This window comes from Kogia breviceps, chromosome 3, assembly GCF_026419965.1.
Source record: "Kogia breviceps isolate mKogBre1 chromosome 3, mKogBre1 haplotype 1, whole genome shotgun sequence".
In the NCBI taxonomy this organism is placed as follows: domain Eukaryota; kingdom Metazoa; phylum Chordata; class Mammalia; order Artiodactyla; family Physeteridae; genus Kogia; species Kogia breviceps.
The window spans coordinates 74,582,049-74,609,757 of NC_081312.1; the positions used below are offsets into that span (position 1 = coordinate 74,582,049).

The 27,709-nt window shown below is 42.8% G+C and overlaps 1 protein-coding gene across 1 annotated transcript in view; it reads right to left on the minus strand.

Moving 5' to 3' along the window:
* Positions 1 to 27,709, minus strand: part of LOC131752835 (dehydrogenase/reductase SDR family member 2, mitochondrial-like) — a 188,720-nt gene that overhangs the window by 22,213 nt on the left and 138,798 nt on the right. Inside the window, exon 3 of the mRNA XM_059057527.2 lies at positions 20,782 to 20,959. Within this exon, the coding sequence (XP_058913510.1) occupies positions 20,782 to 20,959 (178 nt within the window). The remainder of the gene's footprint in view (positions 1 to 20,781; positions 20,960 to 27,709) is intronic.

Below are 27,709 nucleotides of genomic sequence, written 5' to 3' on the forward strand. Positions count from 1 at the left end.
CCTGCCCCAAGAAAGGACCAGTTTGTCCCATCTTCAGCCAGAGGACTCCTAGAAATATCATATAAAATTATATATAAATATATAATTATATCTATACATATACATACATGTACCTATATACATAATATATACATATATACACACACATGCATACACTGTAATTTTTTATTTAGCAACTCTCATCCCATTTGCTTCATTTAACGTTTTTATTATAATTGCTCTTTTCCATGGTTCTTTTTTTTTTTTTTTTAATTTATTTATTTTTGGCTGTGTTGGGTCTTCGTTGCTGTGCAAGGGCTTTCTCCATTTGCGGAGAGCGGGGGCCACTCTTCATCGTGGTGCGCGGGCCTCTCACTATCGTGGCCTCTCTTGTTGCGGAGCACAGGCTCGGTAGTTGTGGCTCACGGGCTTAGTTGCTCCGCGGCATGTGGGATCTTCCCAGACCAGGGCTCGAACCCGTGTCCCCTGCATTGGCAGGCAGATTCCCAACCACTGCACCACCAGGGAAGCCCTCCATGGTTCTTGGTGAGGAAATTTTTTTCCTTCTATTCAGTCTCTGCCTCCAAATTTACCTTTAGATTCACCTCTATGTCTCTGAACATATAATCAGCCAGGAACTCATGAAACTATATAACTTGGTATGTTTATGTAAATGTGTTTACATGCTATACACCACTTTGTAACTTTGCTTTTTTCATGTTATAAGGTGTCCTGGAAATCTTTTTGCATCAGCATTTAGTATATTTACCTCATTTAAGAGCAATTCTGCCCTTTTTGGCTGAAGGAGCTCGTGAGAATATACAGAGACTAGCAGCCATGTTTCAGTCCTGCAGTAAACCTGATGTCCAAGTGGGTATTGGTGCTCAAGTTGGACAAAAATCATATTGTAATGGGACCTGGGCTTGGCTGTCAGTGAAACTGTTGTTCAGAACTCTTAGCGATTAGAAAGTGAGCAAATAAGAGGGCACAGAAACCTGTCACACTGACACAGCGGCAGTAGGGTCTTAGGGAGGCCATTCTCAATCTTTCTACCTTCAAGGAATGCTTGAAATAATTTTCAAGGGAAGGTCTCAAGGAATTCTGACATAAACACTGTTATATCTGAAGCAATGGTTCGTTACTATGATAGTAAATTACAGATATAATAATCCAATATTAATAGTCAGTGTTCTTTTGAGTAGAGAAGCATACTTTCTGTGGATCTGTTTACTATGGCCTACTCTTTTTGTGTGGTTTCACTTCCCCACAAAGGATATTCACTCTATTGCACATAAGTAGTGCATGTGAGGAGATTTCAGTTTTCCCTTGATTAAAAAAAAATTCTACTTGATTAAAAAAAAAAACTTAACTAAATAGGTCTAAAAGTTTTATCACATAATCATATTGTAAGAAATACTAATGAGGTATGGTACATGGTATTTAATATATGCAAGAGTAATTATTTCTCCTATTTAAAGCTAAAAAGTTTTTTTTTGTTATTGTTTTTTTTGTTTGGCCAGTGTATCTTGAATAGAATCAGGTAGCTAAAGATTAAGTAACCTTATTTGAAACTAATCTCTTTCTTTCCTTCTCATAAATTTAAAAAACTTTTAAAGCAAACATAATACATTTCTGTTAAATAACTGGCTTAAGCCAAAGTGGGGATTCAGTTTTTGAAAGGTCAGCTTGATATATTTAACTTAAACAAGGGTTGTAAATTTATTTTAATTAATGTTATTTATAATACAAAACATTTCACAGTTTTGAATAGTAAAGCGATTAATCACAAGCCAAAGCAATATGAATAAAAATAGCCTAAGTCACTATTTTATTAAGACTGAAAAAGAAATTTCTCACTAAGTGACATGATCTGGCTAAAATAAAAGTCTAGCAATTACAAAGTTATTATACATATATATGTTTCTTGATCTCTTCTGTAGGCCTATATATGCATATAAAATGTTATTTTTGAACCTAAAAAGAAATAATAAAATTTGTGTTTTTCATTTAAAACCTGTGCTGGAAAATTTATGCTGGGACAGCAGACACCATGTTAACAACCTCTGGTCACCAAGGAGTTTGTCCAGGTTGAAAAGGGCAAAACGAAGAAACTACTAAAACCAGAGGGCAATAGTGTGAAGGAGTTATCTCATTTTGTGAATCAATGTCATCAGCTTCCTCCAAAACCTTTACTAAAATGATTGTGAGAGTGACTAATTTAGGGGCAGTTTCCTTGCTTTTGAATATTGCAGCATGGAAGAACACATTGGGGTTGATGTAGGACCCACAGCTCACTACTAAACAAATACAGATATCTATGCATGATCCAGACGCATGGGAGGTTATTCCTAAGCCTGGTGGACTGTGTAAAAGCTGCTCTAACACTTGTTTACTCTGAAGAAGGGGGATTATTCTCTTCCTATAAATGCCTAGTGGAACTCTCCCTATGAAGGGGCTGATATACTTTGTATGCAAACCATGGTGGATTAGTTTTATGGTGATCATGATATTTATCTCGACTGACAAGATACTGTACCAATTTGGACCACCGAGTAACATTTCTTCAGATCAAGGAACGCACTCATCCTCAGAGTAATTCTTTAAAAATTATTAATTAATTAATTAATTTTTGGCTGTGTTAGGTCTTCGTTGCTGCGTGCGGGCTTTCTCTAGTTGCGGCGAGCGGGGGCTACTCTTCGTTGAGGTGCGCGGGCTTCTCATTGTGGTGGCTTCTCTTGTTGTGGAGCACAGGCTCTAGGTGTGCAGGCTTCGGTAGTTGTGGCGCACGGGCTCAGTTGCTCTGCAGCATGTGGGATCTTCCCAGACCGGGGCACAAACCCGTGTCCCCTGCATCGGCAGGCAGACTCTCAACCACTGCGCCACCAGGGAAGCCCAGTTAACCATTTTTGTACCACCATCCAGAACTGTTTTTCATTTAATCTCCTAGACTTTTTGACACCATCACCTCCCTATGAAGAAAGCGGTGTGTTGTGATGATGTCAAGACTGTCTTATTTTACACAAGGGGCAAAGCCTTTCACAGAACCAACTGTTTATAGGGCACCATCAGTACAAATGCCAATATCCTCCCAGATAACCTTTCATTTCTAGATACTAAACAAAATATGAAATATATCTTGGCCTTTGCTTGCTTCAGGTAACACTTTGCAGTAGAAATTTTTTCTTGAATTTTACCATTATTTACACGTTAATAAATGTTGCAACATGACATTCATTAGTGAAATCTGTCGACTTACCAACCTGGATATAGAAGAGGTTGTTTTCAGTTTATTACATAAAAACCTTTTTAACATCATGTGACAAGTTATAAATACATCAACAAACCCTGCTATGGAAATTTTTCAGTGTCTTGTATTGCATCTGTCCAAGTATTTTACTCACTATAATTTTATATCCTGGAATTAGGAGATTTTCATCAACTCTGTAATTTTTCATTTTTAGGCAGTAAGTTTGCTACTCAATCACTTGCTTCCTGAGCTTTTCCACTGACCTTTTTTGTAAACAAAAGTTTTTCTCTGTTTGCTTTGAGATTCCAGTAGCCATTAGAAATATTCAGCACTTTTCCGGGTCAGATGGCTTTGATTAATCGTTAAGTGGCTTTTCCATTTTGCTGGAGCCATTGCTGCATTTGTAAGTTGTTTGCCTCAAATGAAGTACAGTGCACTAGGACAACTTGGATTACCAGCATGTGTAAAAATCCATTGAGGGGGGACTTCCCTAGTGATCCAGCTGTTAAAACTCTGTGCTCCCAATGCAGGGGGCACAGGTTTGTTTCCTGATGGGGGAACTAAAATCCCCATACAGCAACTAAGCCCGCACACTACAACCACTGATCCTGTGTGCCGCAACCAGAGAAGCCCGAGTGCTGCAACGAAGACCCAGTGCAGCCAAAAAAAAAAAAAAAAAAAAAAAAAAAAATCAATTGAGGGGTAGTTTTCGTTGTAAAGAGGATTTTTTTTTTTTTTTTTTCTGTACGCGGGCCTCTCACTGTTGTGGCCTCTTCCGTTGCGGAGCACAGGCTCCGGATGCGCAGGCTCAGCAGCCATGGCTCACGGGCCCAGCCTCTCGGCGGCATGTGGGATCTTCCCGGACCGGGGCACGAACCCGTGTCCCCTGTATCAGCAGGCGGACTCCCAACCACTGCGCCACCAGGGAAGCCCGAGGATTTTTTATAGACCACTTTTTACAATGGTGTAGTGGAATGACTCAGAAGATTATAATTCTTCATCACTAATCTTATCAGAATTGTCCTTAGGACGCAGCCTAGAATTCTCCTCTTCCATCTCACACCTTATCTTCAAAAATTGTCCCAATGGAATTATTTGTGAAATACAAATGCTAGTAAAATATAAAACAGAAGGGCCTAATAACTTAATGAGAGAATTGCAAGAAACAGAAAAATCCGCAGTACAATTCACCTCTAGCTTACGTAATCCAAGTTTGTAACATTTACAATAGCAAAGCTCTTGGGGGGCATCTGTGTGGTATGAAAATTTCCTTCTGATTTTTTGTCAACCCTGTAGAGCTCCTTCACTTCTGCCAGGTGGTCAGTGGTGTGTCAGGGAAGGTTGGAGAGGTAAATCCAGAGGGAGACGGTGACATCATCAGCTACCCCCTCCCTTCCATGCAATATACAGTGCTTACCAATTATCAGTGTCCTTCCCTATCTCAAATCAAAAACTGAGGATGGGCTCAACCAAATGACCACAGTTCTACCCTCACTGCCACAGGGGGCTTCAAAAGTATTCTAATTAAATTGCTAACGGAGCTGCTCTGTCAATGGCCATCACTGGCAAATTTCAGCATCACCCAATTTGCAAAGTTCAAAACTTGTTTATTATTAGTTTTTTCAATCCCTGGTGGCGCAGTGGTTAAGAGTCCACCTGCCGATGCAGGGGACACGGGTTCGTGCCCCGGTCTGGGAAGATCCCACATGCCGCGGAGCGGCTGGGCCCATGAGCCATGACCGCTGAGCCTGCACGTCTGGAGCCTGTGCTCCGCAACGGGAGAGACCACAACAGTGAGAGGCCCGCGTACCACAAAAAAAAAAAAAAAAAAAATTATTTATTTATTTTTGGCTGTGTTGGGTCTTTGTTGCTGCGTGTGGGCTTTCTCTAGTTGCGGCGAGCGGGGGCTACTCTTCATTGTGGTGCGCGGGCTTCTCACTGCAGTGGCTTCTCTTGTTGCGGAGCACGGACTCTAGGTGCACAGGCTTCGGTAGTTGTGTCTCGTGGGTTCTAGAGCGCAGGCTCAGTAGCTGTGGCACATGGTCTTAGTTGCTCCGTGGCATGTGGGATCTTCCTGGACCAGGGCTCAAACCTGTGTCGCCTGCATTGGCAGGCAGATTCTTAACCACTGCGCCACCAGGGAAGTCCTATTTATCAATCTTAATCTCTCTTGGAAACTTGATTGAGAAACTCAGACTGAGAGGTTTATATTATAAGTATGCCCAATTTTTCCAGCTTAATAAACAATGACACCCTATTTTGAAATGTCTCCAAAGACCCAGATAATTATGAATTTCAGTTACCTGGGGAGGTCCCTTCCCTGCTGTGTCCGGGAAGAACTAGGCATGTTTCTCAGGTCTCATGACCAGTCTGGGCTGCTTACCGGTGTACCTAAGAGCTCCCATTAAGTGCAAGGGTCCAGCAGGCTCTGCTGGGATGTTGCTTCCCTGGAATGGGCCCCAGTAGGGCTGCTATTTCTGCTGCCACTAACACCCCTGCCACCTCTTTGTTTAAATTCTTTGTTCTGCCTTGAAATTGCAACTGTCTCAGTTGCTCCCCTCCTCCCTCTTCACCTCAGACACTTTAATAAATCCTCTCAGAAACTTCCAAGTGATAAAATAAAATTTAAAATATCTGTTCCCCAGAAGGCATAAAGGAACAGACTGATAAATCTGTATAAAAATTTTAAACTTCTGTTTGGCAAAAGACAAGACAGACTGTGAAAATGTAATTGCAGAACATATGATAAAATGGCTAATTGCCTTATTTTGCAAAATAACGCTCATGCAAATGAATGAGAGAAAGTAAGACAACTCAAAAGAAAATACGCAAGTTATAAGAACGGACAGTTCACAGGAAAAGTATAAATGGTCTATAAAATTATGGAAACATACTCATCTCGCTCATATTTTAAAAACATGGAGATCAAAACATCAACAAGATACAATCTTCCAACTTTTAGATTGGTAAAAAAGAAAAGCTTCATAATATCCAGAGCTGGGAAAAGTATGGGGAAATAGGTACTTTCACATGTTTCTGATGGGATTTTATTTTTTTTAAATATTTTTTTGATGTGGACCATTTTTAAAGTCTTTGTTGAATTTGTTACAATATTGCTTCTGTTTTATGTTTTGGTCTTTTGGCCACAAGGCATGTGGGATCGTAGCTCCCCAACTGGGAATCGAACAGGCATCCCCTGCATTGGAAGGCAATGTCTTAACCACTGGACCGCCAGGGAAGTCCCTGATGGGATTTTATTTTCTTGCAACCTTTGGGAAAGCAATTTTGCCTATCTATCAAATATTTAAGTGTGTGTATATTTTGACTGTATTGATTGAGAAATTTCAGTACTTGGGGTTTACATCGTGAATATGCTTGCTAAAATTTCCCCTAAATTTATTGTTTAATAACAATTTAAAAAGCAAATTTGTTTAATAGCAAACAACTTAAAAAGCAAACTAATATCTATTGGTAGGACATTTAAGTTGGAGTATATCAATATAATACAGCTGTTAATAAAGGAGATAGATCTGTAAGTGCTTATGTTGTTGTTGGTGGTGGGTTTTTTTTTGGCTGCTTTGGGTTTTTTGGCTGCGCGCGGGCTTTCTCTAGTTGCCGCGGAGCGGGGGCTACTCTTCCACGCAGTGCTTGGTCTTCTCATTGGGGTGGCTTCTCTTGTTGTGGAGCACGGGCTCTAGGCACGCAGGCTTCAGTAGTTGCAGCATGCGGGCTCAGTACTTGTGGCTCGCATGGGCTTAGTTGCTCCGCGGCATGTGGGATCTTCCCGGACCAGGGATGGAACCCGCGTCTCCTTCATGCGCAGGCGGATTCTTAACCACTGTGCCACCAGGGAAGTCCCTGTAAGCGCTTAAAGGGAAAAGTGCCCAAAGTATATTCTGAAGCAAAGAGAACAAGGTAGAGAACAATGTGATAGAAATAAAAATTACCCATCCGCACAAACATGTCCTAGTAAATGCATTCAGCATTTTTCTTAAAAAATGTGCAACACACACACATACACATTAGCAGCAGATTCCATGGAGAGAAAAACTGTGGAGGAAGAAAGATTTTATTTTTCATTGCAAACCTTCCTGTTCCCTTTGAGGTTTTCCTTTTTTTTTTGAGGGAACTTTGGACTTAGAGGGTTGAATTCAATACAGTCTTTGGTTCATGGAACTCATTGGTTGGGGCAGGACCCATAACCCCAATCTCCACTTTCATTTGCCTCTTTCCCCTTACAGAAAACCATCCAGTTAAATGTATATGCGTCCAGTTGTATGTGTTCTTTTAAGATGTATATTGTCTGTTGGGTATGGTGTATTAATTTATATAAGTGATATACACTCTAGATCTCATTATTTTCTTCCTGTTTTCTCCCGGCATGATGCATATTGCTCTGGTACGTGTAACTGTTGCTTCTGACTGCTACACGGTACTCCTTATTTTCCAGTTTACTTCTTGGATAGACTCTGGATAACCTCCAGACCCTTACCACCACAAACATTGGAATAAACCTTCTTGGAGATGTCCTCATGTGAATTTGAGTGGGAATTTTTTGGAGAAATATATCCAGAAGTGGGGCTTGCTGGTCACGAAATATAATGATCTATAACTAAGAACTGTCTGATTGCTCTCCAGAGTGGCTGCACCAGTCCACACGCCCACCAACAGCATAAGAGGTCCCGCTATACCCACATCCCTGCCAACACTTGGTATTCTCAGCTTTATTATTTTTGCCAGCTTAATAAAGTAATATCTTATTATTTTAAAACTTTGTGTTACTCTGATAGCTGAGTTTGAGCTTCCGTTCACATGTTTGCCAGCCTTTTTGATTTCCCCTTCTACAAATTGTATTTTCATTTCCTTTGCCCATTTATCTTTTAGGGTTCCTGTTTTTTAATCTTTGAAGAGTTCCTTGTATATGTTAGATATTAGTTTTTTTAAAACAATACTTTTTAGGCATCACAAATAACACTCAATTTGTTATCTGTTTGTTAACTTTGATCATGTTGTGCTTCATTGAACAAATTTTCCTAATTTTATGCAATTAACTTAATTAGTTTGGCCTTATGATTTTTTCTTATGCTGTTCTTTAGAAGTCCTTCCCTGCCTCGTATGTCAGAAAGACATTAATCCACAATATTTACCATTAATTTGTAGTCTTTTGCCTTGAGGTCTTTAATCTTTCTGGAGCTCTCTTTGTATACTTTAGAAGGTAGGGATTCCGTTTTATTTTTCTCCCTCTAGCAGACCAGTTTTTCCAGCACCCTCTTCTAAACAGTGTGTCCTTTGTCATTAAATTGTGACGCAACATTTACTGTATATCAAATTCTCTTCTATGGGTGTGAATTGTTTCTCAGTTCTTTACTCTGTTCCATTGTCCATTCTTTTGTTCTCATGCCAATATCATACAGTATTTAATTTTTTTTTTACCATGAGATATAACACAAAGAAAAATAAAGCATAAATCTACCACTTAATGATTTTAACTGATTACCCGGGTAATTACCACTCAGGTTAGGAAATGGAACACTGCCAATAACCCAGAAACCCCTGTGTGTTTCTTGTCAATTGTAATGCCTTTCCACTAGTCTTAAAGTAACTACCAATCCCAAAGTAACTACCATGCTAACATTTAGGATAATTAATCCCCTACTTAAAAAAATACTTTATTCAGCATGTATCTGTAAACCCTACACTTAAGTTTTGCCTGTTTCTGAATTTATATTAATAGGATAGTACAGTATGAATTCTTTCATGTCTGGCTTATTTCACTCAGCACTGTCTGTGAGAATCATCCATGTTGTATATAGCAGCAGTTTATTTTTTTTAGTTTCTATGTAGTTTTCTGTTGTAGATTAAAGAAATATCTACAGTTTTTCACTCCTCCCTGTACCCAAGCCTTTTGCAGTGTGATTTTATAAATGAAAAATAAATTTATTTATTTATTTTGTCTGCGTTGGGTCTTCGTTGCTGCATGCAGGCTTTCTCTAGTTGTGGCAAGTGGGGGTTACCCTTGGTTGTGGTGTGCGGGTTTCTCATTGCGGTGGCTTCTCTTGTTGCAGAGCACAGGCTCTAGGCACGTGGGCTTAAGTAGTTGTGGCTCACAGGCTCTACAGCACAGGCTCAGTAGTTGTGGCGCACGGGCTTAGTTGCTCCGTGGCATGTGGGATCTTCCCGGACCAGGGCTCGAACCTGTGTCGCCTGCATTGGCAGGCAGATTCTTAACCACTGCACCACCAGGGAAGTCCTGCAATGTTATTTTAAAGCTCCTTTCATGGAAAGATGGAGTCTATTTTCCTTTCCATTGAATCTAGGCTGGCATTGTGACTTGTTTTAGCCAATAGCATGAGGTGAAAGTGTTACTAAGTCTAAGCTCCTACTGCTCGCTGCACCACAGTCCGATCAATCGAGAGACGAAGTGTTGGGGCAAGGAATAGTGACTTTATTCAGAAATCCAGCAGACTGAGAAGATGGTGGACTAGTGTCCCAAACGACTATCTTGCCCGCGTTTGGATGCTAGCTTCTTTTATAGAAGAAAGAGGGGGAGGTGAGGAGGTAAAGTAAAAAAGGTGGTAGGTTGTTGAAAACATTTCCTGGTTCCAGCCAGACTGTGGAGGGGATGTGTTAATTTCTTCTTTCCTGCAGCCATTCACAGGTGAGCCTGGTTGGATGTTTCCTGTGAGCTTAAACAAAGGTATTTTAGCTTAACACTCAGGCATGGGAGGCAGGGTTCTCAGAGATGGGCCATTATGTATACTTTAAGCTATCGGCACCATCCCTTTAGTGATTACCTTGTAACAAAAGCTATAGAATACAGGGCTTCCCTGGTGGCGCAGTGGTTGAGAATCCGCCTGCGGATGCAGGGGACACAGGTTCGTGCCCCGGGTCCGGGAAGGTCCCACATACTGAGGAGCGGCTGGGCCCGTGAGCCATGGCCGCTGAGCCTGTGCGTCCGGAGCCTGTGCTCCGCAAAGGGAGAGGCCACAGCAGTGAGAGGCCCGTGTACCACCAAAAAAAAAAAAAAAAAAAAAAGCTATAGAATACAAAGATTAAAGTAAAAGAAACAGATCCAATATGAAGTCAGATTTGTTCTTCCCTATTACAAAAATGACCATGTGCCAATTCTGAGCTTTGGCCTCCAGAGCCCTTGTGTGTTTCTAATCTATGCATTGGGACCTCTGCCTCTGCCATGTGAACGAGCCTGGGCTAGCCAGCTGGAGCATCGTATACAGGGACCAGAGCTGAGACAGCCTGGTTATCTGAGCTGAGGCCACAGAAATGTGACCGAGAATCTATTGACTTACTATGGTCCCTAGAGAGCTTAGAAGACACTTCTTATACAAATGCAGTGAGGAATATGCTAGTGACAGTTGGGTGCTTCTACCAAGGACCCTGAAAGGATTCCACTAAACCCATGTCACCCTTCCCACTCCTTTACTCCTGCTTCCTAGGACTACATAGCAAATAAACTATCTGTACCAAGGTCTTTATCTCAGGGTCTGCTTTCATGGGAACCAAATTAAGATAACTTGTATCAGGAGTGACCCTAGCAAATAGAGCTTCAGGATGGGATTCTAGAATACTCACTGATATCCAGGACCTCCCTGATGGTGGTGAGTGACATGGTGAGTGAAGTGGATGCCCAAAATTGACCTTGAGGCAAGGATTTGTGTACAAATGATTGGTTAGGAAGTGCTCCCATGGGGGAAAAGACACTAGGGGAGATAGAAAGTGGGATCAGCACAAAATGGGGGCCAAACAAGAGTGCCATTATCAAGCCACATGCCACAGAAGGCAACTTTGGTGGCTCATCCCTGCAGGGAGCTTGACATTAGCACTTGGAGGGCATCTTCAGATGAAGGGTGAAGGTTATCATAATACCTGCCCACTGGGAAATCAAGACGCTTCTCTCTCCTTCTCTGCAGGACTCAAGTGGAGCACAGCCCCATCGAACATCCAACTGCAACTGGGTCCAAGGATGCCTCTTTGCAGGATGCCAAGAGAATTTGAGACTCTTCTCAAAATCTTCTGACTCGTCTGCCTGTGATTTCCAGCTTGAATTAAGTGATGCTTGTTGGTGATGCTTGAGTGCTTTTCAGAATCCTTGAAGATTTAGGTAGCTTCAAGAACAGTTTTATCCTACAAATAAAGTGTGAACTAGGAGTTCAGAAAAAAAATGTGTGGACTGAATTAAGATTATGATAATGCTCATGTGTTTCTAGTTATAGTAGAATCAGTGTTTTCTTGGTGGGATGAGTGATGTTAGTAAACGTTATTTATCTGGTGATCAAAGGTGCTTAGAGAAGGAACTGAGGATGTTTAGCAGAGAACAGAGCAGACCAAAATGGGATGGGTAGGAATGATAGAGCGTGTTATCATTTGAAGAGCTGTCATGGGGAAAAGAGAATTGACTTGATCAATGGTGCTCCTTGGATAGCTATAAGACCAGTGCAGAAGAGCTATGGGGAGACATTTTTTCAGCTCAATTTAAGAAGGTATTTTCAAATGCCCAGAGCTGTCCATAGATAAAATATACTGCCATAAGAAATAGTGAATTCCTTAACACTAGAGGTATTCAGACAGAGGATGGAAGATCATTTTGCAGGGGTGTTGTGGAGGGAATTCAAACATTAAATAGGGATTAAAGTTAGATGATATTCCCAACCCTGAAATATGATGATTCTTGTCCTTGATAAAAATAAAGATGAACTTGCTGGAAAACCAAGAGAACTCTCAATAGCCAGGGTCAGAGCAAAAGCTTAGTGATGGGATGCAACTAATCACTGCTTCTAAACCAAGTCATATTAGAAGAAAATGAGCTCCTATACTTGTAATGAGCCTTATTTATGACAGTTTTGCTGAAATCAAATAGTTTATGCTTCAGTTGAATTTAAGTGCAGTGACAATTTACTTAATGAGTCTTCTGAGAACAAATTGTTCTTAGAATCAAATTGGCCAAAGTAGAAAGGAAATTATTTACAATACTGAAATGTTCTCTTTAAAGTTTAACAGGATACAGTATAGTGTACCAAAACTCCCACATCTGTGTGTAGTTGTGTAGGCCAGAGATATCTCTAGGTATTTTCCATGTCTCTGAGTACAAATGAAGATAAACAGAGATTTAGAAAATTTGAGAAGTCAGAAAAAGATATACTACTGTAATCTACAGGGCCACACATGGAGCCTACTTAGAGAGTCAAGCTCTAGCTCTGAGTTTACTCTGCACATGTGTCCTCAAGAGTCTCTTGGTTTGGGCTTCCCTGGTGGCGCAGTGGTTGAGAATCTGCCTGCCGATGCAGGGGACACGGGTTCGTGCCCCGGTCCGGGAAGATCCCGCATGCCGCGGAGCGGCTGGGCCCGTGAGCCATGGCCGCTGAGCCTGCGCATCCGGAGCCTGTGCTCCACAACGGGAGAGGCCACAGCAGTGAGAGGCCCACATACCGGGGAAAAAAAAAAAAAAGAGTCTCTTGGTTTAAATATCTCCAGGAGAAATGGCTGGATCATGAGGTAGGTATATATTTAACTTTCTAAGATTCGGAACAATATCACACTCTTGATTATTGTAGTTTTAAAATAAGTTTTGAAATTAAGTAACATTTGCTCTCCAACTTTGTTCTTTTTCAGAGTTGTTTTGGCAATTCTCAGTCATTTGCATTTCCATATGAATTTTAGAATCAGTCTGTCAATTCCCAGAAAAAGGCCAGCTGGGATTTTGATTGGGATTGCACTGAATTTGTAAATTAATTTGGAGAGAATTAACATCCTAACAACGTTGAGTCTTCTAATCCATGAACAAGGTATATCTCTCATTTTATTTAGATCTTTTAAATTTTCTTTCAACAAAGTTTTGTAGTTAACAGTGGACAGGTCTTTCACATGTTTTGTGGGGGTACTGAATTGCTGACTGTAATTGTGGGTTTGTCTACTTCTCACAGTTCTATCAGTTTTCGCTTCACGTACTTGGAAGCACTGTTATTAGATGCATAAACACTTAAGATTGTTATGTGCTTATGTGAATTGAGCTTTTTATCATTATGAAGTGACTTTCTTTATTCCTGGTATATTCTTTATTTTGAAATCTACTTTGATATTAATATAGTTCAAACTTTCCTTTGATTAGATAGCATGGTGTATCTTTATTCATCCCTTTTTCTTTTTTTTTTCCTTTTCTTATTTGGTAGAGGGAAAGGGTACTACCATTTATGGACTGTTTGATGTAATGATTAAACAAGTTTTCTTTTAGCAGTCTACTTTGGTTGATTTGGTACAACTGTATAGTTGTATCATTGTTATTCATTTGCTACAAATTAAGTTTTTTTTTGGCTGCGTTGGGTCTTTGTTGCTGTGTGTGGGCTTTCTCTAGTTGTAGCGAGCATGGGCTACTCTTTGTTGTGGTGCAAGGGCTTTTCACTGCGGTGGCTTCTCTTTGTTGTGGAGCACGGGCTGTAGGTGCATGGGCTTCAGTAGTTGTGGCACGTGGGCTCAGTTGTTGTGGCTCACGGGCTCTAGAGCACAGGCTCAGTAGCTGTAGCTCATGGACTTAGTTGCTCCATGGCATGTGGGATCTTCCCGGACCAGGGATCAAACACATGTCCCGTGCATTGGCAGGTGGATTCTTAACCACTGCATCACCAGGGAAGTCTCCCTTTTTCTTTTAACTTATTTGTGTTTTTAGGTTTAAAATGCATTTCCTGTAGGTAGCATATAACTGGGTATTGCTTTTTTAAAAAAATCCAATCTAATGGTCTTCAACTATATATTGGAATGTTTAGACCATTTACATCTGAATTTGGACTGTAGGTACAATAATATTGAAATGAATATTTCAAATATTCAAATGCAATTCGAATATGAACTGTGGATTTGGGCAATAATATTGGGTAGATGTTAACATTTTCTTCAAATTCATAGACAATTTGTCACCCATCTCAGCTAAGGAATATTTAACGTGGACCAAGTTTTCATGTTGTCTTCCTCCTGCAGATTGCTCAGGATAAAGTGACATATATTCTTATTTCTAGACTTAAGGGATGCACTTCTGTTTTCATTTTTACTTGCAATATTAACCATGCCCATATCAAAACAACCTCCTTGTACATTAAAATTTCTCAAGTTTGTAGATGGGTTTTATGGATTGCACTTAATTTGTCTACTTTTTGGTGATAGAGAGAGTGGCTCCCCCTGTAACTCCCAATGAGGCATCTTCAAATCAGACTGCAGGCATGAGTAGCCCTAAGAAGTTTTCCCCTGGAGAGCTAATTCAATCTCTGGTGTATAAGTTTATGACAACTTCAACCACCCAGTGGCACTTCTCTGAATGGAGTGCATTGTCCTAGCCTTATCTTCAGGCTATGACAAAGAAGTGGAGAAAATGGTGGGAGGAGGGTGGAGTCAAATTGGAAGTGAGGTGGCATGTGGTAGAGTGAAGGCATAAAGAACATTGTGCACAGATCTGTGGAGCTGTGACATAGACATATGTATGGGCAACTTAATATGTCTCTGAGTTCATCTAACTCAGAGTTCATTGAGCTTCTTGGATGTTTATACTCATATCTTTCATCAAATTTGGAAAATTTTTAACCATTATTTTAAAAAATATTCTCTCTGTCCCTTTCTCCCTTGGCTCCTTCTAAGACTCCCTTGATCCATAAGTTTGTCCACTTGATGATGACCCACAGGCTCTGTTCACTTTTCTTCAAACTTTTTTCTTTCTGTTTCTCAGAGTTGATAATTTCCATTGTTCTATCTTCAAATTCACTTTCTTCTGCCTGCTCAAATCTTCCTTTGAATCCCTCTAGTGAATTTTTCATTTCAGTTATAGTAATTGTCAGCTCAAGGATTATTTTGTTTTACATTTTCTATGTCTTTATTGATACTTTAATTTCATTCAACAATTGTTTTCCTGAATTTCTCCACATTTTTCTATAGTTCTTTGAGCATCTTTAAGGTAGTTATTTTACGGTCTTTGTCTAGTATATCTGCCATCTGGTCTTTTTCAAGGTCAGTTTCTGTTGTTTTTTTTTTTTTTCCCCTTTGAATGGCCTGTATTTTGCTGTTTCTTTGTATGCCTTGTGTTTTTGTTGTTGTAGTTGAACACTTGACATTTGATTGTAATAATGTGGAAACTCTGGAAATCAGATTCTCCCTTTTCCCAGGGTTTGCTGTTTTTTTAAAAAAAAATTGTAGGCTGTCTCTGTGCTGGGGATCAGCCTGAGGAGTAAACCTAAAGTCTTCTTAGGTCTCTTCTCAGCCTTGAGCTTGCACATTTACTTTGTAAGTTTGCCTGTATATACAGTTGCTGTTGTTGTTTTTTTATAAATTTATTTATTTTATTTTACTTATTTTTGGTTGCGTTGGGTCTTTGTTGCCGAGTGCAGGCTTTCTCTAGTTGTGGCAAGTGGGGGCTACTCTTCATCACGGTGTGCAGGTTTCTCATTGTGGTGGCTTCTCTTGTTTCAGAGCATGGGCTCTAGGTGTGTGGGCTTCAGTAGTAGTGGCACACGGGCTCAGTAGTTCTGCGGCACAGGCTTAGTTGCTCCACGGCATGTGGGATCTTCCCAGACCAGGGATTGAACCCGTGTCCCCTCTATTGACAGGCAGATTCTTAACCACTGTGCCCCCAGGGAAGCCCTATACAGTTGTTTTTGAATGTCTTAGTCTTTAATGTCTGGCTCCCAAAAGGGGAAAAAGAAAGCAAAAAATGAAGTGTGTGGGGGAGAGTGTCAGCCTTTTATTTATTTTTATTATTATTTATTTATTTTTATATATTTTTTGTGGTACACGGGCCTCTCACTGTTGTGGTCTCTCCCGTTGCGGAGCACAGGCTCCGGACGCACGGGCTCAGCAGCCATGGCTCACGGGCCCAGCTGTTCTGCGGCATGTGGGATCCTCCCAGACCGGGGCACGAATCCATGTCCCCTGCATCGGCAGGCGGACTCTCAACCACTGCGCCACCAGGGAAGCCCTAATTATTATTATTTTTAAAGATATGTTCTTGTTTTTGTTTTTTTTTTTTTTTTTTTGGCTGCACTGTGCTGCCTGCAGGATCTCAGTTCCCTGACAAGGGATTGAACCCAAGCTACAGCAGTGAAAGCCCAGAATCCTAACCACTAGGCCACTAGGGAACTCCCTAGTGTCAGCCTTTTAAATTCCCCCAGAAGTCTCTTCAACCAGCAGAGAAGAGGCTTGCAATAAAGGGAGGAGATGCAATAACAATGATTGTTTGCCTCTTTGTCTGCACTTCTGTGATCAGAAGCAGCAATCAGCAGTCAGAGCACTGATCCCTGATATTTGGAGGATAAGGTCCTTTTTGCTCACACTGGCTCCTGGAAGCTGTATGCAAGCTCCTCCAGGAACAAATGCACAGCTGTCAACCTACCAGGTGGCTAAGAGTGGGGGATGGGTAATTGCTACTGTGTTAGGAACTGAAATTGACTGAAATTAACTGCAATTTACTATCCAAGCCTTCCCCTGGCAGTTTCTGCTGGTGCAGTTGTTGTCTAGGTGGGGATATAGATTCCTGGCCCTCTTCCCAGATTCCTCTCTGTGTATATGGTTTTATAGGCTGCAGATACCTCCAGGAACCTTCGGTGAATCCAAGAACAAATTCGGAAAATAGAGATTCAGAAAAGATGTGACGGGACTTCCCTGGTGGTGCAGTGGTTAAGAATCTGCCTGCCAATGCAGGGGACATGGGTTCTATCCCTCATCTGGGAAGATCCCACATACTGCGGAGCAACTAAACCTGGGCGCCACAACTACCAAGCCTGCACTCCAAAGCCCGAGAGCCACAACTACTGAGCCCGCGTGCCATAACTACTGAAGCCTGTGCACCTAGAGCCCGTGCTCTGCAACAAGAGAAGCCATCACAATGAGAAGCCCGCAACGAAGAGTAGCCCCCGCTCTCCGCAACTAGAGAAAGCCTGCGCAGCAACAGACCCAACGCAGACAAAAATAAATAAATAAATTCATTAAAAAAAAATAAAACAAGATGAAGAAATATAATACTTTCAACCATTTTAAAAAAAAAGAAAAGAAAAGATGTGAAGACAATATTGTCAACCTTCAGGGTTTCTGGCATCTCATTCCCTGTTCCTGCGCTGTATCACCTCTCTAGGGTTACCTTCTCCTTAGCTTTTAACTACTCGATGCCATCTTGCTCATTATCTCCTTCCCTAATAACCTTAGAAAGGGTCTGATGTTAGTCATTTACATAAATGCTTATTTGTCTTTGCTTCTTTTCAAACTTGATGATCTCTCCAACTTTAAGCAACAGCTATCCTGATTTCTAACTCTTTGCGCCTATCAAAATGAAAGTAATCTGATCCCAACTATATGTGCTTATTATTATTATTATTATTATTATTTTTGCGGTACGAGGGCCTCTCACTGTTGTGGCCTCTCCCGTTGCGGAGCACAGGCTCTGGATGCGCAGGCTCAGCGGCCATGGCTCACGGGCCCAGCCGCTCCACAGCATGTGGGATCTTCCCGGACCGGGACACGAACCCGTGTCCTCTGCATCAGCAGGCAGACTCTCAACCACTGTGCCACCAGGGAAGCCCTATATGTGCTTATTATAAATAATAATTGACTTATTATTCTTTAGGGTGAATGATTTTCAGCCATCGTGTTTTTCAGTGAGACTTTTGCATTTTTAGCCTTTCATTTATAAATGTGAAATGAAAGGTTTTGTCCCCAATTTAATTTGGATTGCACCAAAAGCAGACCCTCAGACCAAAATTTGGGTGTAAGTAGTTTCCTTGGGAGACGAGCTAGGGGAGAATCGTGAGGGAATGGGGAATGAAACAGGGAAGGGAGAAGAGCCAATAAAGTGTGTTTAAGAGCAAACTCTTAAACTGTGGGCTAGTGCCCACTGCTGGGCACCCTCTGAAACGTTGTATAGAACACACTCTGGCATTGTCCCACCAAGTGACAAGCAGCTGGGGTAGTGATTCCCCAACTCCCACCCCTTATTGGGGTGGGCTGCTCTGCAGGCACTAACTAGTTCCACGTGCAGAGCACAAAACTGTGACCAGAGAAAGCCCTTAGGGAGGGAGACACACGTGTTTGAGTTTGAAGCATTCAGCATGTATGGGAATTGTCCACTGAAGATGCTTGTGACTTCAATGTGGGCCAAGGGAATATGGGCAGGATACCCATAGGGTCTGCTACTGTCCCTGACTTTCAGGCATCAAGCATCTAAATTCATTGTATGAGAGATAACAGTTACTGCCCTGGCACATATCTGTGGAATGCTGAGTTGTATGAATGCAGGTAGACTAAATCTAGTCTCTTAGGATGGGGATCTGGGGAAGAACGAGGACCCTAAGAGCTGGTCTTTCCCCTCAGACACCTCCGGCTCTGTCGTGGTCCTTTTCTGTTGTGCGAAACCTGGGGTTCAATTCCTGCTTTTGGATTAGCTGTGTGTTCTCAGAGCATTTTCCTTCAATCTCTCTAAGTCTTGGCTTCCTTAACCATAGAATTAATTAGAGATGTAAACAGCAGGCTCACAGAGATGTTTAGGAGATAATCTATAAGAAAGCACTTACCAGTGTGCTCAAAATGCATTTCCCCCTTCCTTACAGCCCTCTCCCTTCCTACCTTTAGTTCCTTCCCTTTTCCAAGACTCAAAAGCACATATTTTATTTTCTGGCAAAGCTGACATTATTTTAGCTGGTTTTATGATAGTTTCATACCAAAAGCCCTCTTTTCTGATGTCCTTTATTATTTCTGGCAGTGAAGGTTTTGAACTAGAGTGTGTATTTGGAGCACAGGCTCATCATTAATAGAGGTGCTCCAACACAGTGGCCCAGAACCACATGGGGTCTGCACATCAAGAGGCAAGCCTGAGCTCTGAGCTCATGCCCCTCAGAGGTGGGAGTAGAATCCAGCTACCATGATGATCTCGCCAGTCATGTAGCTGGCGTCTGGAGAGCACAGGAAGGACACCAGTCATACACAGTCCTCAGTCCACCCCACTCTACATGGAAAGAGGAGATGGGGCTGAGAGTGGTGACACCTACCCATGAGCCCTGGACTCCTGTGGGATGCTGTGAAGTCAAGACCCCGAGGGGATGTGTGAAGGGCTGTAAGTGGAGATATATGGGCTCTGCAGGGACTTTTACTCGTCCCAGAGCTAGGCGGGTCATCAGATCTCAGAAAGAGAAATGGGTAATAGCCTGCAGAGGGATGGTGTATGATCTTTCATCCATCATGAAGGTTCTGGGATCATGTTAATCCAAATCTACAAAGGACACTGCCTCACTCACAACCTGCCTCTGTATTTCATGGAGTCCCTTCCTACGCTCCCAGAAGGCGGAGTCCTCAAATAGCTAAAGGAAAAGTCAAAAGGTTAGTGCTACTTGTACAGATGGAGTCACGTGGGCTCCACATCATGCAGGCCTGTGTCTTTGTGGAAGGGCTGCTAGGGGACACTCTGGGCTGGTCCCTCACAGAGGACTGAAGTCCTGATTCTGTTGTTGATCCCAAAGGCTGTGCATCAGAGCATCAGAATGAGAGTCCACAGGTCCAGGTCTAAGAGTCCAGGCGCCTATGGTGCATGGCCTGCCAGGGAAGGCACCCTGGCGCTCAGTGGGGCAGGAACAGGAGCACTCCTTGGTCCTCACCACTTGGCTGAAGACTCCAGGCACCAGGCAAATCATCCAGATGTTTGGTGCCAGTTCTTGGTGAGTCCCAGTGGGGTTGTCTTACTGACATGGTAGGGCCCCTAGTTTCTGTGAACAGACAAGAAAGTAGATGACACATATGGTAACTGGGAAGGAGAGTTTGGATTGCATTTCTAGGTCTGTGCCTAGAAATACATCCCTTCAGCAGCAATTGCAGAGATCATTGATAATGTCATTAAAAAAGGATAAAATGCTGCCATGAGTATCCTTTCTGGAGAAGGAAGATCTGAGATACCCACTGATCAAATTTTATGTAGGTGTGCCCCATCCAGCAATGGCCTGCTCTGGGATCTTCCTGGACCTCTCCACTTTTCTTGGCAAATGGGGTTTTGCCCTTTCTCCAAATCTAAAGCCAGAGAACTTCATACTTACAGCTTCTCGGTGTACACCCCAACTGAGGAGACCAGAACTGCAGAGCTTCCCCTGGGAAGACAAAGAAGGGGTAAGTCCAGATGGAGACACATATGAATGAGGCAAATACAGACAGCTGGGGCATGAACAGAAGTGGACACTGAGGACCATGAAGGTGAGCAGGAGGAGTTTAGGTCAGGATTAGAGCCCGCTCCTGCCTTCCTCCAGCCTGTCTCCTCTGTCTAAGAGCATCCTGGGGGCCAGGAGCAACTTTTAGTTTTCATGCCACACTTGAATGCTCAATATCCACTAAGGAGTATTAGTATGGACACTTTTTAAAATATGATCAAAATTTGTCTTTATTCTAGACTTAATCTCTTTTCTGGCTTGAGGGTGTTCTATACCAGGCATGCTTAGGAGTAATGTTAAAAGCACTTACCCATAGATCTTTTGGAATCTCAATCCCAGAAATTCCATGTCCCAGGTTATGGTTTTAAAACAACCACTCTCCCTCACCATGGCCACCAGCTTTTCCCGGTCCTCACCCTTCCCCACGTGGCACACGGTGCCCATCACGTTCAGGCCCACCCCCTTCAATGCTGCTACCACCAGGTCCGCATTCTGCTGCTTCTGGTTGCTGACCACCCCATGGGCCCCATCCTGGGCCAGATGCCGGGCGATGGTGAAGCCGATCCTGGGAGCAGAAATGGAGAGGATGTGACATGTGAGCTTGGGGCTGAGACCATCTCTTCAGGTGGTGCTTCTTTCTCTGAGACCTTATCCCCTGTCCCCTGCCATTTGGATTGTCTCCACAGCCCGGAGCTGATAAGCCCTCCCTCTACCTATGGATGGTCAGAGGACCAAGAGTGATGGCGTGAGTCAGGGCATGAAGCAAATATCCCAGAGTCACTCATCACCCAGTGGACCCCCAGGGAGGAGCTCAAAACCAGTGTGGACCCTGTGATCACAGTAACCTAATTGACCAATGTCTTCCTGCTGTTGGCTCCGCTGCTGGTGCTTCTCCAGGAGAGTGAGACTGCAAGGGGTAGGAGGCCTAGGCCGCCGTCTTAAACATGCTGGCCTCTGTCTGGGTTACCCTCTTGATGAACTTGGCCTGGGGAGGTCTCTGATAGAGGTCATGATAGATCCAGTAGGTAGCCTCCCACTTTCCTCCCTGCTAGCTCATTTCAACGACCTCTTTCTGCACCTGCCCATGTTTCTTCACACCTCACATGTTCCTTTGCCAGAACACTCTTGAAGAATACCCTGTTCTTCAAGTCTCTGCCCTGACCCCCAGCCCCTGGCTCTGAGATTGGAACACAATTGGCATTATCTGTGTTTTCTGAGTAACTAAAAATTGTTTGCATTCTTAAATTGCCTATTCATATTGTTTGTGCTTAAAAATAAAGTTCTTAAAACATTCTCTATCTCATAGTTTCCAAACGATGTTTGGTCTATGAAGACTTCATATATATATATATATATATATTTATATTTATTTATTTATTTATTTATTTATATTTTGGGCTGCGCCGGGTCTTAGTTGCGGCATGTGGGCTTCTTAGTTGCGGCACGCTACAAAGACTTTTTAAGAGCTAGGAAAGCAGAAGTGAGGTGGGGGCTGCGACTGTGTTATTTCTGTTCCTGAGCTTAATTAAGCAGGGCCACAGAGTTAGCTGCTTGTTATTTGTGGGGGTGATTGGGCCTCCCTTCTTTCTGCCGTGTCCTGCCTGGGGGTCTGCTTGGCTGCAGCATCATCTCCCATGGAACCCAAGCTATAAGGGTCAGGCAAGGCCAGGGGCTGGAATGTTGGGTGAACCAGTCTACCTCACCCTGACAGGCACGGTCCTAAGCTCAGGAGATGCCACAGAGAACAAGAGAGACCCAGGTCCTGCCCTCAAGCAGGTCACCTCCTAGTGAACAAAGACATACATACCATGTTGCAGATGGATAAGCATTGGGAAGTAAAGCCAGGCAAATCTAGGGCAGAAGGCCCTGGCATGCTGCTTTACAAGGGGGTCAGAGGAGGCTTTTGAGGAGGTGACTTCTGAGTGGAGAGCCGAATGGTGTGGGTGGGAGAGCAAGCCTTGTGAGCGCTGGGACTTGAACCCGGTTGGTGTAAAGTCCAGCATTCTCTTGTCTATGCCACTGTTACACATGCAAAGATAATCACAGTGCCAGAGCAAGCAATGGTCCCCACACTCTTGTCCATGAACCCCGGGAAGGATTCTGAAAGACTAGTTCGGCCCTCATACATTCTTGAGTTAACATCTACATTTAAATCACTATAAAGGAAGTAATTTCTGGCATATTTAAAATATTCCTATTTTGAAATAAAACTGTTATCTCACTCTCTTAAACTTATCCAATGGGACCTAAATACCTTAATAATGTGATATCCATCATTATTGGTTTTAAAGAATACATGAATATGCAGTCCCTGGCTTCATGGGGATAGCTAGGCATGGATTGAGGCCCGGGTGTCTCCTTCTAGAGCTGACAGCTGTGGTGGCAGCTCCTGATCCCTCAGCTGCTTCGAGTGGCCCAGGTAGCAGCTCCCTTGGCAAGACAGTTCTCTGTGGCTTCTGGGGATCAAGCTCTTCCTGATGCTGCATCTTCTTTCTTTACATTTTTTTTTTAGGGGAGGGGAGAGGGATAAATTAGGAGTTTGGGATTAAAATATACACTCTGTTATATATAAAATAGATAACCAACAAGGACCCACTGTATAGCACAGGGAAATATATTCTGTATCTTTTAATAACCTATAATGGAAGAGAATGTAAAAAAAGAATATATAACATATATATGTATATCTGAATTACTTTACTGTATACCTGAAAGTAACACAACATTGTAAATCAGCTATATTTCAATGAAAATTAAAAAAAAATTTTTTTATTGTGGTAAAATATACTTAACATAACATTTACCACCGTAACCATTTTTAAGTGTACACTTCTTTGGCATTAAGTACATTCACGTCATTGTGTAAGCATCACCACCATCCAACTTTTTCATCTTCCCCCACTGAAACTCTGTGCCCATTAGATAGCATCTCCCCACTCTGCACTCTTCCCTCCACATCTTCTTTCTCTTAAAAAAGCACTTTGGAAAATGTCAGAATCTTGTCCTATGATAAAACATTTACCACAAGTTAAATAGAAGTGATTTCCCAGAATCGATGGGCAACAACTTTGCTGGCATTCAGTCAACACACAGAAGTGCCAGGTGTCCTCTCTCCCAGCTCCATCTCCCCCTCCCCATCATTAACACTCTCCCTAAGGTGCTGCTGAAATCACAGAATGCATTTTGGGACTTAGTAGAGCATAGGTTCTTCTGTTTCAGCACAGAAGGAATTCAGCAAGAGGCAGAGTGACAGGTAAGGAAAGAGTTTATTAGTATCGGACGCTTGTGAGAGACACAAGCGGGCAGGCAAGGGAGTGCGCACTGAGAACTTAATGGGTTGCATTTTCATAATCAAAGGAAAAGTGGGGAGGGGAAGAAGGCCACCTTCCTCCTCATTCTTGAGTAGACGTCAAGCTTCTATCATCATCTCCTCCTCCACGTCGGGCGGGGGAGTTTTCTTGTCCCTACATGGTCAAACTGGGGCTGTCATGGTGCTATTCAGAAGGGTGGTAATATATGCTAAGATATGGTAAATCATCTCAGGTTTCGGAATAATGTCACCTTTTCCCGTATATTTTTGTTTTTAGTGCATGCAGAGGAGCATGTCCTGGGAATCATTACCTTACTGACATCACTGGGCAGGATGTGGATCTCATTCCACCATTGTTTTATTGTTTTGGGCATGTCTCATGCTTCTGTTGCATGGTTTTGTTGTTAAGCAAAACTGCTTTCCTTTTTTTTTTTTTTTTTTTCTTTTTTCTTTTTTAATATTTATTTATTTGGCTGAGCCAGGTCTTGATTGCAGCATGTGGGATCTAGTTCCCTGACCAAGGATGGAACCCGGGCCCCCTGCATTGGGAGCACGGAGTCTTAACAGCTGGACCACTAGGGAAGTCCCTACAAGCCTGCTTTCTTGAGTGATCCTTAACTTACAGGGGTCTCCCATACTTTTCTCTCTACTTACAATCCCCTAGTGGGATTAACTATTTAATCACCTACTTTGTCCCTTTACTCTGTCCCTATCACTCCCACAAAGGGTTCACAGTTAAAAGGGGAGAGTGATTCCACTGCCTTTCTAGGGTGGCAGTTGAAATCTCTGCTTAAGGGGCCTCCTTGTTACTGCCTTGCCTACCTGTTGTCTGCTGAAGGCAGCCTGACGTGGTGGAAAGAAAAATGCCTAGTGAGTCAGGAGGCCTGATTTATTCACTTGTTCCACCACTAATTAGATGTCTCCTTTGAGCTAAATCACCTACTTCTTAGGGCTGTACTTTGCTAAATTATTAAGTAGAGAGTAGGGCAGAGTGTTTGATGAGCTTTAAAATTCGGTGGCCTGCTTTTCCCTGAGTAGGCCTCTTTCCTTTCAATCTCGGAGAGATACCCCTTTGTTTTCTTAAACAAATACCCCTTTCTTTCTCCATATTTAGCCTCATTATTTACTCACTCCCCAAAAACCATGTCAATCTTGAAATATTAAAAATACAACACTCACCTGTCCAGAAACTCTATAAAACATTTTTTCTTGTTTTTTCTAGTTGAGGTTAAACCTCTCCTTTTTTTTTTCCTAACTCAGTGGCTAGAAGTATGAAGAATATTTTCAAAGGCCAGCAAGTTTTGTTTCATCAAAGGTGAAGGTTCAAATTCATCTTTGCGGAGCAGGGGCCCTGCTTTTTTGACACTGAAAATATTTCAAGGGCCCTTTGGTTATGCCAAGTCAAACCAAAATACTACTCTAGGGTGGAGAGACAGGAAAGAAACAAACTGCTATGCAAACAGTGCAACCGTTTGTTTTCATTGTGGGTAGATTTGGCATCTCTGTAAATCATTATATTTGGTGGAAAGCTAGCCTTAAACTTAGATTTTCTTTGTTTTACTGGAAATGTGTTCCCAGGTGCAGAAATAGCCCATCTTTGGCCCATCTCTGGTCCCTGCAACTTTGCTGCAGGTTGGGGGGCGGGGCAAAGGAGAGCACTGGTTAATGGGTAATCTCCTGTGCATGGTCATAACCTAGACAATCTAGGAGGGGGTGCAACTAGTTACCTGTTATACATTTTCTTTTCTGCAGCATGACTTGGTCCTGTTATTATATAAGGCTAAAGCAAAGTTTCGTGAAATGCTATACCTGAGAAATATAGGAATGTATCTGTGTCCAGAATTGAAAGAAAATGGTTTGAGGGGAAAATGATCTGCGTGGAGAAGCTAGTGATGAGATGGAAAGACAGTCCTGTGGTGGAAATGAGCAGCAGTCCCGACCCAGGCAAGGGGGCAGGGGAGGCAGAGACAATTTGGATGAATTTGTGGGATCTTTAAGCATTCCTTGGGGATAGTCAGAAACATCAGGGAATCTTGGTAAAAGATGGGGTTTTCTATGAGTAAGCAGGATGGGGATTCAGGGAGACTATCCTAAGGGAAGTGTGATCCCTGGGTTACATTAAAAAATAATCTCTTGATTATCCAACAGTGGGCTATGCACTGGTAGGTTATAGACACCCAAGTTTGGCAGGAGAGGTAGTTTTGGGTTAGGGCACAGCAGATGTCAAGTCAATATAACTGCTAAAGGGAGAAATGAGAAAGATTTCCTTACCTCCCCTCTACTCTGACCTCCAAAATGTGATGGGTGCCCTAAGGAAAATGCTATGTACTCAGAAAACAAAGGTTTAAACTCTCTCCTGGTTTTGCTACCAACCAATGTATAATCTTGACTATGTTCTATGATCTCCTACTCATCAATTTCTTCATCTGCAAAATGAAGTGAAAGGTCATAACTAATATCCTTGTCTAGTCCCATCCGCACAGTCTATGATACTGACTGTAAGTGGAAAAAAAAACCCCAAGGCAGCCTTTGCCTCTTGGGTGGAACAAGCATGGCCCCCAGGGGGACTCCAGGGCAGAGATTTCAAACTCTAACATTTTATAGAGTTCATGTAAATAATAAAAAGGGTGGAAATTTAGAGTTTTATGTGGATTGACGTGATTTCTAAAATGTTGACAACTAATTCAAATTTTAAAATAATACTTTGGTTCTACAAAACACATCTGGCTGACACACTGCCAGTTTGGGGGTCTGTGTGCAAGGAGGGAAAAGGGAGGGAGAGAAAAGAGTTGCTGGTGTATTAGGGCAGTGAAAGCACAGAGTCCCAACCCCTGGACCGCCAGGGAACTCCCAAGAATTCTTATCTAATGTAATGTGTCTTCTCATGACTCCTCTAGAGTAAGCCTCCACGATATTATCAGGCTCATACACCCAAATGCCCCTATTCCTGTTCTCGGAGTTCTCCTGAGAACTCCTCAAAGGGCTTTGAGTAAAGAGACCTTTGAAGCCATGCATTCAATCGTCATTGCAGTTCCATCACTCATATAATTAAATACTTATTTTCAGCACATTCTTCCCTCTGGCTGACGGAAGTGAGGTCTCTTTAAACAAGCTACAGAGTCCTTCTGGATCTCCCAGAGTGACTTGTGTTGTTATTTGGCTAACCTGGGCTTGTCATTTTCTTTCTTCAAGGCTTCTAAAGTAATTAATAAAAGCCGGCAAACTCTCAGTCCTTATAATCATAACTGCCCTCATATTGTTCAAGTGCCTTAGCAACCTCGTAACCCAACACTTGACCTTTACCCTGCACTGCATCCCCATCTTAGGAATCTTGTGACACTATGGCACACCAGGGGTCATGCCCGTTCCATGCTGTCCGGCAGTGCAGCCCTCACTTCCATTTGACCAGAGAGTGATTCAGATCCAGGATCCTACTCTGGGGTCTGCTTTCTACCATTTCTGTTACCAACGCTTCTAGCCTCCCCCTCCCCAATCCCCCCCCAAAATTAAAAGCAAAGTCCAACACAAGGCTTGCATATAGGCAATTTTTGGAGAATACTCTCAGGAGAAGGAGGGAGGAAGTGGGGAAAGTAAAACAGAGAGGAAGGGAAAGCCAATGCAAAAGTGTGTTTTCCAGTTGTGGGAGGCTGTGGGCTGAAGCCACTGGGATCTTCTGAGAAGCCACATAGAATGCACCTTGGATTCTCCACTCAAAAGGTTCGGAGGGGGTGCTTCCCTGGTGGCACAATGGTTAAGAATCCACCTGCCAATGCAGGGGATACAGGTTCTATCCCCAGTCCAGGAAGATCCCACATGCCACGGAGCAACTAAGCCCGTGCACCACAACTACTGAGCCTGTGCTCTAGAGCCCGGGAGCCACAAGTGCTGAAGCCCGCGCGCCTAGAGCCCGTGCTCCTCAACAAGAGAAGCCACCGCAATAAGAAGCCTGCGCACCACAACGAAGAGTAGCCCCCGCTCGCCGCGACTAGAGGAAGCTCGTGCGCG